This window comes from Carcharodon carcharias, chromosome 6 (assembly GCF_017639515.1).
Source record: "Carcharodon carcharias isolate sCarCar2 chromosome 6, sCarCar2.pri, whole genome shotgun sequence".
Taxonomy (NCBI): Eukaryota; Metazoa; Chordata; class Chondrichthyes; order Lamniformes; family Lamnidae; genus Carcharodon; species Carcharodon carcharias.
In genome coordinates, this window is record NC_054472.1 from 122,825,405 (window position 1) to 122,839,721 (window position 14,317).

At 40.7% G+C, this 14,317-nt stretch overlaps 1 protein-coding gene across 1 annotated transcript in view; it reads left to right on the forward strand.

Moving 5' to 3' along the window:
- Window positions 1-14,317, forward strand: part of smchd1 (structural maintenance of chromosomes flexible hinge domain containing 1) — a 215,627-nt gene that overhangs the window by 132,028 nt on the left and 69,282 nt on the right. Inside the window, exon 32 of the mRNA XM_041189810.1 lies at window positions 5,982-6,139. Coding sequence (XP_041045744.1) covers window positions 5,982-6,139 — 158 coding nt within the window. The remainder of the gene's footprint in view (window positions 1-5,981; window positions 6,140-14,317) is intronic.

Below are 14,317 nucleotides of genomic sequence, written 5' to 3' on the forward strand. Positions count from 1 at the left end.
ATGAATATTACAATCATTGGCAGACATTCATTTTGAGCTGTACATCCCGAGGGGCTCTTTACAGTTCCCAGCCCCTCGGTGCACTGTGGCAGAAAAGTCTTAGACAGCGACCCTTTCCCATTGCACCTTTGCGACAGCTGCCCCAAGCTTTAGTGCGTCCCTCAGCACGTAGTCCTGGACTTTGGAATGTGCCAGTCTGCAACACTCGGTTGGGGACAACTCTTGGCGCTGGAAGACCAACAAGTTACGGGCAGACCAAAGAGCGTCTTTCACCGAGTTGATGATCCTTCAGCTGCAGTTATAGAAAATGGATGAGATGGCAATAATATGAGAGTTATGAAAGGAATGGAATAGATATGGCACAAGTGGGATGGGGTGAAGATTTAAAGTAGTACTGTTGCAATATTCTCACCGCAAATGTTTTGCAGGTCAGAAGTTAAAGGGAGTCCAGCAACAAAGTTACCCTGACTGAAGGGATTGGGGCGAGCTGAACAACATTGTGGGTGTGTGGGCAATATTAAATGTTTTGCAGGTCTCTGCTGGTATCTGCATATTTCGCTTTGGTCAGATTTAAGACCAACATTTTGGACTTGGCTAACTCACTATTAGACTCCTGTGAGCACTATTCCCTGGAGGCTCCTTTACTAGAAGGTTATTAATGAACGCAGTCTCACTGAACAATACCACTTCTCAAATAGCCTGTGTCAGTTTGGCTCGCTGGTGCTGTGGTCGCACTCTTGCCTGTGAGTTGCAATGTTGTGGGTTGAAACCTCACTCCAGCACAATAATTAAGCCTGACACACTTGTGCGGTACTGAGGGAATACGGTACTGCTGGAGCTGCTATCTTTAATATGAAAGGTGTCCCTGTGCCATCGGCTGGACGTAAAATATCCCATGATACTATTTTGAAGAACACTATTTTGAAGGAGTGATTGTGTGTCCTGGCCAGTATTTATCCCTCAGTCTTTTTTTTTGTGTGATGTTGATTATCTGGTCACTACCACAATGATTTTTTGTGAGAGTTTTTAAAAATTAATTCATGGGATGTGGCTGTTGCTGGCTAGGCCCGCATTTATTGCCCATCCCTAATCCCCTTGAAAAAGTGGTGATGATCTGCCTTCATGAACCGCTGTACTTAAATAGTCTGTGTGTTTCCTGCATTACTTCAAAAGTATCTTAATAGTTGTATGGCATGTTTGGCATTCTGAGATCTTGAAAGGCACCATATAAGTGCAAGCCATCTTTTCTTTCAATTTACAAGTTGGTTCCATGACAGGCTGATCTAGAAAACTATCTTGAATGCATTCTATGAATTCGCCCTCTGGATGAATACTCTAAATTTGGTTTGCCCAGTGTACCTGAAAATTACTGTATTACCTTTGTTACTTTTTTTTATTCTTTCCTGGGATGTGGGTGTCGCTGGCAAGACCAACATTTGTTGCCCATCCCTGACTGCCCTCGAATTGAGTGGCTTGCTGGACCATTTCAGAGGGTTAAGAGTCAAACACATTGCTGTGGGTCTGGGGTCACATGTATGCCAGACCAGGTAAAGATGGCGGATTTCCTTCCCTAAAGGACATTAGTGAACCAGATGGGTTTTTACAACAATCGGTGATAGTTTCATGGTCACTATTGCTGAGACTAGGTTTATATTCCAGATTTTATTAACTGCATTTAAATTCCACCACCTGCAGTGGTGGGATTTGAACCCGTGCCCCCTGGGCTTCTGGATTACTAGTTCAGACATTACCACTGCACCATCATCCCCCCAATGTACATCTAATTTGTTGATTTAGAAACAAAGCACAGCACAGAAGGAGGTTACTCAGCACATGAAGTCCGTGCTGGCTCTTTCACAGAGCAACTCTGCTTGACGCTAAACAGCTGTTAGGGGGCCTATAAACTAAATCTTTTCTGCCCCTTGTATCTTGACTCCACCCGAAGTGATTTTCCAAGCTAAGATCCTTTCTTCTGGTTTTATTTCATCCTTTATTATTGGGGCTAACCACTACTCTCACCACTCCCACCTTTTCCATTTCACTTATCACTTCTAAAAGTCATGTATCCTGGTGTATTTAATTCCAATCTTTCTACCACATCTCTGTAATGGTTTTTAGATCAAACCCATTTATTTCTATGTGCAATTAATTCATTTATTTTTGTTGTGATTGCACAATTAGCTGTAATACCTTTTAGCTTTACCATTTGTTTCTGGTTTTACCTGATGTCACCTTAGTCACTAAAGCCCTATTATGTTTGTTAAACTCCTTCTCCCTTAGTACTTTGCATCACAGTCTTTTGACTTTTCACTTTCTGCTTTTGAACTTACCCTTGCCTGAATCCTCCTGCTTGAATCCTAATTATTCGTTTCACCAGGACACTGCCCCCTGACAGGTTTAAGTAGCCTATCCCAACAGAACAGCGCCTTCATTTTTAAAAAATTTGATGTTATTGCTCCATGATTCAAACCTCCTGCCTCCCAAACCACTCTCTTAGCCACACATTTAACCTGCTGATCAGTTGTCTCTCTGATAGTTTGCGAGGTTATTACATGAAATTCTGCATTTCAATTTGGACCCCAGCTCTTCAAACGCTTTCAGGAAAACATCATTCCTAGTTTCATCATTGTCGTTGGTTCCCGTGTGGACATTGATCTGGCCCCCCCCACTCAATTCTTCTCCAGCTGTGAGATTATGTCCTTAGTCTTGGCACCTTTTAGGAAGTCAAATGGCATGTGTAATATAGGGTCTGGGGTTAACGTGGGACTGGGTACAGTACCGCCCACACGTGATGTAAAGGGACACGTGACCTGAGTGTAGAAGGCAATCTTGTACTGGAAATAGATGTGTGTAGAGGCAAGCATAGAGACAGCTCCTAGCTTAGACTTGATACTGTATATATGTACATGGTTCTGAGTAGCTAATAAACACTTATTGTTAAACTATATGAGACTCACTTTAACTACACACAACATCTTACAATAGCATGTTGGCCTTTATTGCAAGGAAATTGCCGTGCAAGAATAAGGAAGCCTTGCTGCAGTGGGCTTTGACAACACCACACCTGGTGTACTGTGAGCAGTTTTGGTCTCCACCCATATTTGAAGAAGGATATATTTGCCTTAGAGGTGGTGCAGAGAAGGTGTACTGCATTGGTTCCTGAGATGAAAGGATTGTCCCATGATGAGAGGCTGAGTAAATTTGGTGTGTACTCTTTGGAGTTTAGAAGAATGAGAGGTGATCTCATTGAAACATACAAGATTCTGAAGGGGCTTTATACGGTAGATACCATGAAGTTGTTTCCCATGGCTGGGGAATCTAAAACACAGTCTCTGGGTAATGGGCCGATCATTTAGGATTGCAAGGAGGAATTTCTTCATTCATAGGGTTGAGAATATGGATTACCAGCCCAGTAACATTATCACTGTTACCATCCCATATTTAATCAAATTGTGTATTTTGTCCTCAAAAATGCCCAAAATTCACTTGTGTTATGATCCTCATAGAGACTGATAACTTTTACTAACAAAATTGAATTCCCAATGACCAAGTTAAAGAAATTGCTTGCCAAGTTTTCAAGTTTTAAGACTTTTACTGTAACATACGAACTAAAATCAACATTGACTAAACATTATTTAGCAGGTAGCTAATACTCTAAACTACAGAAAGGATAATGTCTTAACATGTCCAATGTGTCCACGCTGTGTATATTTTATATATGTTCTCCACAGATTGTAGTCTTTACAAGAAATCTTCCAAAGTAACCCCCAGCTTCCAATAGGTTCACTTCTCCCAATTTCACTGAGCCATAACATCCAGTGACCATCGAAGGCCCTCTTCCTCAGTCTTCTGCAAATTCCTGAGCCCACCTGTAGCAGCCGGCTCACTCTGATGATTCTTCCCCCGGCTGCGCCAGGACGCATCTTTCAAAGTCCTCAAATGTCCATGGGTTCTGCATCTTCGACCAGGAAATGTCTTCCCACCCACATTCTGTCTTGTAACTAACAACGAAAGCAGCCTTTTTCCCTCTGCTGGTCGCAGCAGCTGCTCCCCTCCTTCTTTCCCTCGCTCTCCTTTCTCTCTTGTTTCTTAGACATTAAGCCTGTAATAGCAAAAACATTGATTGTGTTCAGATGTTAAACCTGGCATTTGACCTGGGCAACTGAATACATCAATTTTCATTACTCCTTTTGCTTTAAATTAAGGAGACAGGTTAAAGCATTAACCATCTTATCATTCGCTCGTAACAATTGTCAAATTTGGTTGACACTTGTGTGTCTGTCAAGGGTGTAAATAATGGGTGCTGTTTACATGAAGAACCAAATTTTTCTGAATGGGGAGGGACTTGATGTTAATCTTTTATAGCTGCAAAGGTGATCATTGTAGTAAGACTTCATGCTCGTATTTTACTTTGCTTTACTTTTACTTTCAGTGAACCTGATCAAATACCCAAATATTTCAAGAGTTAATGGATAAACTCCTAAATGACACTTGTTGTAAATCTCATGTAGCAGTTGTGCTCACTTTTTTTTTACATTCTCTTAGCTCTTAAGGCATTCTACAGAATTATTTTCCTAAAATGTATCAATCATGGCTCAGTGATAACATTCTTGCCTCTAGGTCATACCCACAGCCATTTTAAGTGGGCGGGCTAATTAAGGCCCGCCCAGCAGCCTGCCCGACAGGAAGTGCTATGTGCTTCCTGTTCCGGGGTGAGGAAGGAATCCCCAACTGTCAAAGTGCTCTCTTTCGCGCATGCGCTGATAACACACTGCTCCCTGAGGCAAAGTCCTGTCTCAGGGAGTTTAGTGAAAGGTAAGTAAAGTCAAAAAATAGAGACATTTTAAAATTATTAACATATCCCCTTCATGGGACATGTTGATAACAAACTCATAAAATATATTAAATTTTTACAAAACGGTAATGAACCTTCATCCCACCAGTGGTTGAAGTTTCATTAATAATCTACAGGCCTCTGGAGCTCCTGGCCTGCCCGCCACCCTTGAGGTTGACTGGGCAGGGCATTTAATGATTTTAATGAGCCTGTCAGTGGCCTTGGCCATCGACAAGTCGGTGGGTGGACAGCTGATTTCGCTGTCTGCCTGCCTTCCTTAAGATTTAAATGGCCCAGGATGACATCGGGGATTCTTCCCAATGTCATCCTGTGTCATTTACCCCTCGGCGAGCGGGCCCCGCCCCCAATTTGCCGAGGGGAAAATCCTGCCCATAAAGTTGTGGGTTCAAGCCCTATTTAGGCTGACACTTTACTGCAGTACTGAGGGAATGGTTCACTGCTAAATGTGTCAGCTTTTGCATGAGATGTTAAACCAAGGCCTTGTCTGTACGTTCAGGTGGTTGTGAGAAATCATTTGGCACTATTTGAAGAATAACAGGCAAGTTCTTGTGTCCTGAATAACTATCTTTCGGCCAACAGCATGAAAAGAAACAGATCATTTAGTCATATATTTCACTTCAGTTTATGCACCTTGCTGAAGAAAACAAATATATTGAATGTCTGGTTAGAAGGGACCAAAAGTAATGTTTAACTAGTATCAAACTGATACTCCAGATTCTGCATGCAAGGCTTGTATCAATATTCAAGTTACAGATTATCCTGCCCATTATGGGAATGACAGTCCAGTTAACTTGGTATGGCTAGAAGTTATAAAAGTGCAAATAATCTTTCATGCTTGTTAAATTTGTATTATGTGCTGGTGTAATGTATTATTCATATGTTCAGTTTTTTTAAAATCTGGGTTTTACCTATCAGTAATTAAAAAGGATAGCATAGGAGTCTCAAGTTGCACATGCTCATAAACAGCTTGTTAAATTACTTCATTTTAACTCAAGTCTTTATAGTTTGTGATACTTGGAAATAAAATTACTTTCAAAGAGATTGTATTTAGTTTGCCTGAGGAATAGGTGATGTTTATCAAATGTTAAAAGGGCTGCACTGTATGGGTATACGTTTTGTATTTCAGGGGAGAATACACATTGCAAACTAAAGCCGTCATTAATAAAAGTGCAGTGGATGGTCCGGTGATCAGATTGAATGTAGTACCAGACCCCAACAAGCCTATCAGCTTGCATGTAGACTACGACAAAAATGCAACTTTTGTTGCTGGTGGATTTTTAACAGGTATGCATGATTTACTAATTTGTAATAGGTATTGATAGACATGTTTGGTGATTGGATCTTGGGATAAGTGTAAATATTTGCTAGAATCCTTTTAGAAAATCAGTAAATGTTATATTTTAGAATACCATTTGCTCTGTTATCAATTTTTACTCTTTATTGTAAACTGATTTTTATATATGTAATTGCCAAGTGAATTGTCAGAATCTTCTAAGTGCAGTTTCATTAGACATTGTTTATAGTTTAAATAAATAGAATTTAGATTTGGAGTAGAACAGAGCAATTTAGTCTTATTAACTCATATTTCTAGTTTGCTGACTGCTATCTTTCCAGTTCAGAGCGCAGTTCAGTGTTTTTCAATCTAGGTTGTGTAACTATCCTTGCTTCAGTTTGTGTATTTCTGTTTCTTACTCAGAATATATTGAACTTTTCCTCTGACAGTTTTTGCCTTCACTGCATAGTTTACTTCATTTATCAGGTTTCCATCTATATTTAGCTTTCTATAGTTTATAGTTCTTATTAGCACACCATTGGCTTGAAAGCTGTCCTGACTTGGACATCCTTTGCTGCCACCATATTCAATTGGTTAAAGGATAGCACGATAGCACTGCTGTAACAGCTCTTTTTATTAAGGGTAAAAGTACAATAACTGTATGAGAGTTTAATATACATCTATTACTTTTAAGTGATTCAAAAAAAATACAATATTATCTGTCCTGTAAACTTAAGCTTCTGCAGTGAAGCTTCATGGTTTTTCTTTATTCATTCATGGGATGTGGGCTTCACTGGCTGGGCCAGCATTTATTGCCCATCCCTAGTTGCCCTTGAGAAGGTGATGGTGAGCTGCCTTCTTGAATCGCTGCAGGTATGAACGTACAAAGAATGATGAACAGGTAAAGAAAGAACTTCTGCTTCATCCAACCTGTCCCACACTAATGCATTACTTTGCCTATCACAATATATAAACTCCCATCCCTCCTGAAACCGTGATCATCTGTGAGAGGTGAAAAACTAGATTTTAAAAACCCAGGTCAACTTGGGGGAAGAATCTGGGAAATTCCTCTATGACCCATCTAGATGTTTGAACCTAGTCCAGGAGATCACTCTGACCCTGAATTCCCCACCTTTTGTAAGAGTTATTGCTGGCCCTAACCAATTAAATTAACAGGAGGAGATGACTTCATAAACATCCCCACCCACAATGATAGGAGACCCCCAACACTTAAGTGCAAAAGACAAGGCTGAAGCATTCGCAACCACCTTCAGCCAGAAATCGCAACTGGGTGATCCATCCTGGCCCCCTCCTGAAGTCCCTACCAGCACAGAAGCCAGTGTTCAGCCAATTTGATTCACCCCATGCAATATGAAACCACTGAGCATACTAGATGCAACAAAGCTATGGGCCCTGACAATATCCAGCTGAAAAACTTGTCCCTCTAGCCAAGCTGTTCCTGTATGGATGCAGCACTGACATCCTACCCAACAAAATGGAAAATTACCTAGATATGTCCTGTTCACAAAAAAAAGACAGGATAAATTCAATCCAACAAATTGCCACTCTCAGCCATCAGCAAAACGATGGAAGGTGTCGGCAGCAGTGCTATCAAGCAGCACAGGCTCACCGATAACCTGCTTATCGAAGCTCAGCTCCAGACCTCAATACAGCCTTCCTCCAAACGAGGACAAAGGAGCTGAATTCTAGAGGTGAGGTCAGAGTGGCTGCCATTGACATCAAGGCAACAATTGACGAATTGTGGTATCAAGGACTCCAAGCAAAATTGAAATCAATGGAAATCAGAGAAAACTTTCCAAAGCTGTCATAACTAATGCAAAAGAATACGGTAGTAGTTTTGGAGGTCAGTCATCTCAGCCCCATGATATCGCTGCAGGAATTCCTCAAGGCAGAATCCTAGGCCCAAGCAACTTCAGCTGCTCCATCAATGACCTTCCCTCCATCATAAGGACTGACATGGGAATGTTTGCTGACAATTGCAGTGTGTTCAGTCCCATTCACAAATTCTCAGATAATGAAGCAGACCATACATGCATGCAACAAGACCCGGACAACATTCAGCTTGGGCTGAAAAGTAGCAAGCACTATTCAGGCCATACAAATGCCATGCAATGACCATTTCCACAAGAGAGAATCTAGCCACCTTCCCTTGACAGTCAATGGCATTACCATTGCTGAATCCACCCTGGCAGCGCCGTACTAATACTGTGGCTATAAGCAGGTCAGAGGTTGAGTATTATGCGGTAAGTGACTCCCCAAAGGCTGTGTGCCATCTACAAGGCACAGATCAGAAGTGCGATTGAATTATCTGCACTTGCCTGGATGAGTGCAGCTCCAGCAACACTCAAGAAGCTCACCACTATCCAGAACAAAGCACCCCTTCCGCCATCTTAAATATTCACTCCATCCATCACTGGCTTACAGTGTCAGTACTATGTACTATCTACAAAATGCACTATAACTTGCCAAGTTTATTTGACAACAATTCCTAAAGTCCCGACTTCTACCACCTAGAATGACAGTCAAATGGGAACATGACTGCCACCTGCAAGCACTCCTCCAAGTTGCACACAAAATTCTGAATTGGCAATATTGTCGCTGTTTCTTCATTGTCACTGGATCAAAATCCTGAAACTCCATACCTTACAACACTGTGGGAGTACTTACTGACTGCAGCAGTTCGAAAAGGCAGCTCACCCCTGCAGCCTTGAGGGCAATGGAGATGCACAATAAATGCTGGTGCCACCAGCGTCTTTATCTCAGGATCAAATTAAGAAAAGCAAAAATCGGTCCTGCTCTTGACGGAATTCAGCGAATCAGTTTCCACCGAACAAGATAACAACTTGTTACAAAGGTCCACTTTCCCTTGGGAAAAGAACAACCGCCTGATATCTAGCCTAGATCTAGCCTTCAACTTAAAATTGCGACCCTTGATCCTGCCTGTTCTATTTAATTGGAACAAACTTGATTAGAAAGGAATCTGTTCACTTTTTTTATTTTATAAGCCTAATGTACTAAACTATTTCAGATCAAAGCCAATGTATTTCAGCACTATATACAGAATACTACTTTGCAATGTTTAAATGCAATTGAAGGGATTATTGTAGAACTTTGTGTAATATAATGGGGTCTGAATTGCTGTAATTCTCATGATTATTTGTACATGGCTGTCCTTTAAACCAATTTTATCATTCCCTAAAGGACAGGCTAGAAAACAGCATTCTTCATGAATGAGAGGTATCAAATGTAAGGCAGTATTGTCCTGATTTGAAGTTATAGATTCCTTCTATAATCTAAAATTAAGCATTTGAGAGCTGATTGAAATTTTATTAATTTTCATTCAGATTTGTACTGTAATGTTCCCTTACAGAGTATCTTACTTGTAGGAAATAACTGCTATTGTAGCATAACAATTCAATATTGAATAAACTGTTGGTTGGCCCTTCCTGAATTTATCTAAATTGATGCTATAAAGTAATGGGTGACTGCACTTAAATGTGATTTTTCAAAGTGTGTTCAATAGCATGGGTGATATGTCTTCATGATTCCAAGAGTTCTCACCAGGGCATGATTGTATCTCAGTGAGATTATTTTATTCTGAACAATGTTCAGAATTTTTCGCTTTAATTAACTTAAACCAAAGAGAAGGAGATTTTTTTTGTCAAAGTAAACATGGGTCCCTTAAAGAGATGGGAGAAATTATGGGGCTAAGGAAATGGTAGCCTCTGAGGAGGGGGAGCTTTGCGACCCTATCGCGACACAGTGACAGACCTGACAGGCTAAATGGCCAGCTTCTGTGTCATAGATTTCTATGATTGATGTTCTGTGAAATTTCACCAAGGAATATAGGCATATTAAGTAGCCAAGAAGTGACAAATAGATTATAATGTGGAGAAGTTGAAGTTATCCACTTTAGCCAGGAAAGCATAAGCAACATAGAACTAAGTGGAAAAGCAGAATATGTATTAAATGAAGAGACACCAAGAAATTTTGAAATTCGGAGGGACCTGGAAATCCCTGTATAGGAATCACAGAAAGTTAACATTTGAGTACAGTAAGCAATTAGGATGACAAATGATATGTTATCCTTCATTACAGTGATTGGAGTATAAGAGTAACAAAATCTTAACTGCAGTTGCTTAGAGCCCTGAATGAGATCACACCTGGATAGTATTGTTTACAGTTTTGATGATCTTATGTAAGAAAGGATATATTTGCCTTTTGAGGGAGTGAAGCAAAGGTTCACTAGACCAATTCCTTTGAGAGGATTGTCATGAGGTGACATTGAGTAAGCTATGCCTATGTTCCCTAGAATTTAGAAGGATGACTGGTGATCCCATTGAAACATATAGAATTCTTAAGGAACTTGACAGGGTAGATGCTGGGACGATGTTTCCCTGGCTGGAGAACCTGAAGTAGGGATCATAGTTTCAGAATAAGGTAATTTACAAAGATGAGAAATTTTTAACTTATAAATGACATAGGTGACTATATGGGGGGGGTAGGATTTGTAAGTTTGCGGATGACACAAAGATTGGCCGGGTGGTTAGCAGTGAGGTTGTGTCTTGGGCTACAAGAAGATATAGACGGGATGGTCAGATGGGCAGATAAATGGCAGATGGGATTTAACCCTGAAAAGTGTGAGGTGATACACTTTGGCAGGAGTAATTTGATAAGGAAGTATTCAATGAATGGCATGACACTAGGAAGTTCTGAGGAACAAAGAGACCTTGACGTGTGTGTCCATAGGTCTCTGAAGGCGGAGGGATATGTTAGTGGGGCAGTGAAAAGGGCATATGGGACGCTTGCCTTTATCAATCGAGACATAGATTACAAAAGTAGGGAGGTCATGTTGGAGTTGTATAGAACTTCGTGAGGCCCCAGCTGGATTACTGTGTGCAGTTCTGGTGGCCACATTATAGGAAGGATGTGATTGCAATGGAGGGGGTGCAGAGGAGATTCACCAGGATGTTGCCTGGGATGAAACATTTAAGTTATGAAGAGCAGTTGGATAGACTTGGGTTGTTTTCGTTGGAGCAGAGAAGACCGAGGGGTGACCTGATCGAGGTGTACAAGATTATGAGGGGCATGGACAGGGTGGATAGGGAGCAGCTGTTCCCCTTAGTTGAAGGGTCAGTCACGAGGGGACATAAGTTCAAGATGAGGGGCAGGAGGTTTAGGGGGGACGTGAGGAAAAACTTTTTTACTCAGAGGGTGGTGATGGTCTGGAATGTGCTGTCTGGGAGGGTGGTGGAGGCAGGTTGCCTCACATCCTTTAAAAAGTATCTGGATGAGTGCTTGGCACGTCATAACATTCAAGGTTATGGGCCAAGTGCTGGTAAGTAGGGTTAGGTAGGTCAGGTGTTTCTCATGTATTGGTGCAGACTCAATGGGCCGAAGGGCCTCTTCTACACAGTGAGATTCTGTGAAAGGATTGTGAATTTTTGAAATTCTCTACTCCAGAAAATTGTCAGTGCTCAGTCATTAAGTATATTCAAGTCAGAGATCGAAAGTTTTTTGGGTATTAAGGGATATGGAGTAGCATTGAGATAGTAGATCAAACATGATCTTACTGAATGGCAGAGCAGGCTCAAAAGGCTGAATGGCCTATTCTATTCCTGCTCCTATTTCCTATGTTCTTGTAGAGTTGCCTACCTGTACACTGTAGTCAAGGCACAATTTCCTGAACAGCTAGCAGGAAATCTGTTGTTGCACTTGGAAATAAAGATGGTCATACAAATGGAGCAAGAGTGCCACAGTAGTCATTATGTGACTAGCATGTTAATGACTTCATGCTTTTCAAATTGTTCGTTTACCAATCGTGACTGATTTACTTCCTTAACTTAAAAGCAAAATACTGCAGATGCTGGAAATCTGAAATAAAAATACAAAATGTTGTAAAAACTCAGCAAGTCCGACAGCATCTGTCGAGCAAGAAAGAGAGTTAACGTTTTGAGTCTGTATGACTCTTCATTGGAAGAGTCTCTGAAGAATAGTAATACAGACTCGGAATGTTAACTCTCTTTCTCTCTTCACGGATGCTGCCAGACCTGCTGAGTTTTTCCAGCATTTTCTGATTTACTTTCTGTTGGACTCAGAAAACTGGGAACACAAAAGTGTTGAAAACTACTGATAGATGCAGCACAGCACACTGGATGCCTTAACATTTTCCTTTATCTAAGAAACACTTCTTCCTTCGTTCTAAGTTTTTTTTTTACAGTCCTCAATTGCCTGTGGAGTACAATTTTGGAAATCAGTTTGTATGATAGTAAGACAGCATCTCTGATCCAGCAGAGCTGCACCTTTATAATTTACCATTCATGTTGATATGCTAGTGCATTTTAGTGTTTAGTACTCTTGTTATTTATTTGATGAGAAGTCATGCATACCTTTGGACTCTTGTTGCTTTATATGCCATTGTTAGAGCCCAGGTTTGTAGTTGTATAAAATTGTATGAGTATATCTGTACTTAACATCTACAGCTTTGTCTTTAACTTACTACTAAGTTCCTTCCAAAAGCAATCATACAAGTAATCAGAGGGTCCTAATTCAGCTTATAATTTCCTGGTTCAACCACACATCTGCTGCCCAAAATTCTCTGTGACATTCAACTTTTGCTCTCCTCCCCCACCCCCCCAACCCCAATCATGACCTGAGATTCTAAGTTGAGTACCACAGTTTGCTGCACAACTAGGGCCTTTTTTAAGCTGATAGACGAACTTGTAATCTAAGGTTGATCCAACAAACCAGGTGATTATGTATTAGCTCAGCTTCAGAATTTGGTGAATAAAATTTCATACATTGTCTTGCCTCAATTTGACTCTTAGTCAATTCAGGTTAAAATGCCACACTTTAATAGGCATTGTATGGAGATGTTCAACTCTCTTGTGGCATAGTGAATAACTTGAAGGTTTTTGGCCCCCAGCAACTTCATGTGTATGGGACAGCTAAACTGAACTTTCAAAATCACCCATTGCTAATGGTGTTAAAGGTCTTATTCACACCAGTGACAAAGTATAACTTGTTATACCACTTCTCAATCATAATTATACCAAGTGTTTTAACTTTAGTTTTGAAACTGCATGATACTTCAGGGAGTCAATTAAACAAAAGATTTACGTAAAACTGATCTATTTGATTCAGCTTGAAATCTTTCCCCCGATAGTGCTGTTGTAATTACCTCAGTCAGATTCTTCTCCCTTTGCGATTGTTTGGAACAAATCAAAGGAGATTTAAGGGCCGCATGCAACAGACCCCAACTTGTTCCAACTCTCGATAGGGTGCAAAGCAAGAAATGCATTTTCCAGCGAAGTAAGGTAGCCACATTTTCACATGTATGATACCGCTAGGCTCCTTCCTTGGAGTGTGGTTATAAATTTGCAGGTTAAATTCAGTTTTTATCATCAAAGAAGCTTTAGTGGTCATCTTTGGAATAATTTTGAATTTCAATTTCTTTTATATCCCACCACTTGCAATACAAAAGCAAAATACTACAGATGCTGGAAATCTGAAATTTTAAAAAAATGCTGGATATACTCAGCAGATCAATCAGTATCTGTGGGGAGAGAAACAGTTCATGTCCCAGGTCGATGACCTTTCATCAGAACTGGAAAATTTAGGAATATAATAGATTCTGAGCAAGTGAAAGGTGGGGGGGGCGCAGTGGGTGGCTGTAAAAAGGGCTAGAGGAAAGGACTATGATAGGGTAAAGGGCAGGAGACATTAAATGACAGAAGGGTTCATGGTACAAGGCCTTTTGACAATTTGGTAATGGGACAAGCAAAGAAACCAAATGTGCCTGAAGGAGATGAGAATGGCAGAATGCTGACCAGCTGCTAGCTGAAAGCAAAAACAAGAGAAAAACGAGTATAAGACCGAAACATGTAAAGGAAAGGGGAACAGAGATTACAGTCTGAAGTTGTTGATCTCAGTAAGTCCAGAAGGCTGTAGAGTCTAATTGAAAGATGAGGTACTGCTCTTGAGCTTGCATTGTGCTTCAAAGAAGAAGAGACAGATGGAGTATTGAAATAACTAGCAGTCAAAAGCTCAGTGTCTTGAATCTGGATTGAACCAAGGTGTTTCCAAAACAGCCACCCATTCTGGGTTTGATCTCCCCCAAGTAGTGTAGTTGTGAGCAGTGAATACAGAATACGAAATTGAAAGAAGTA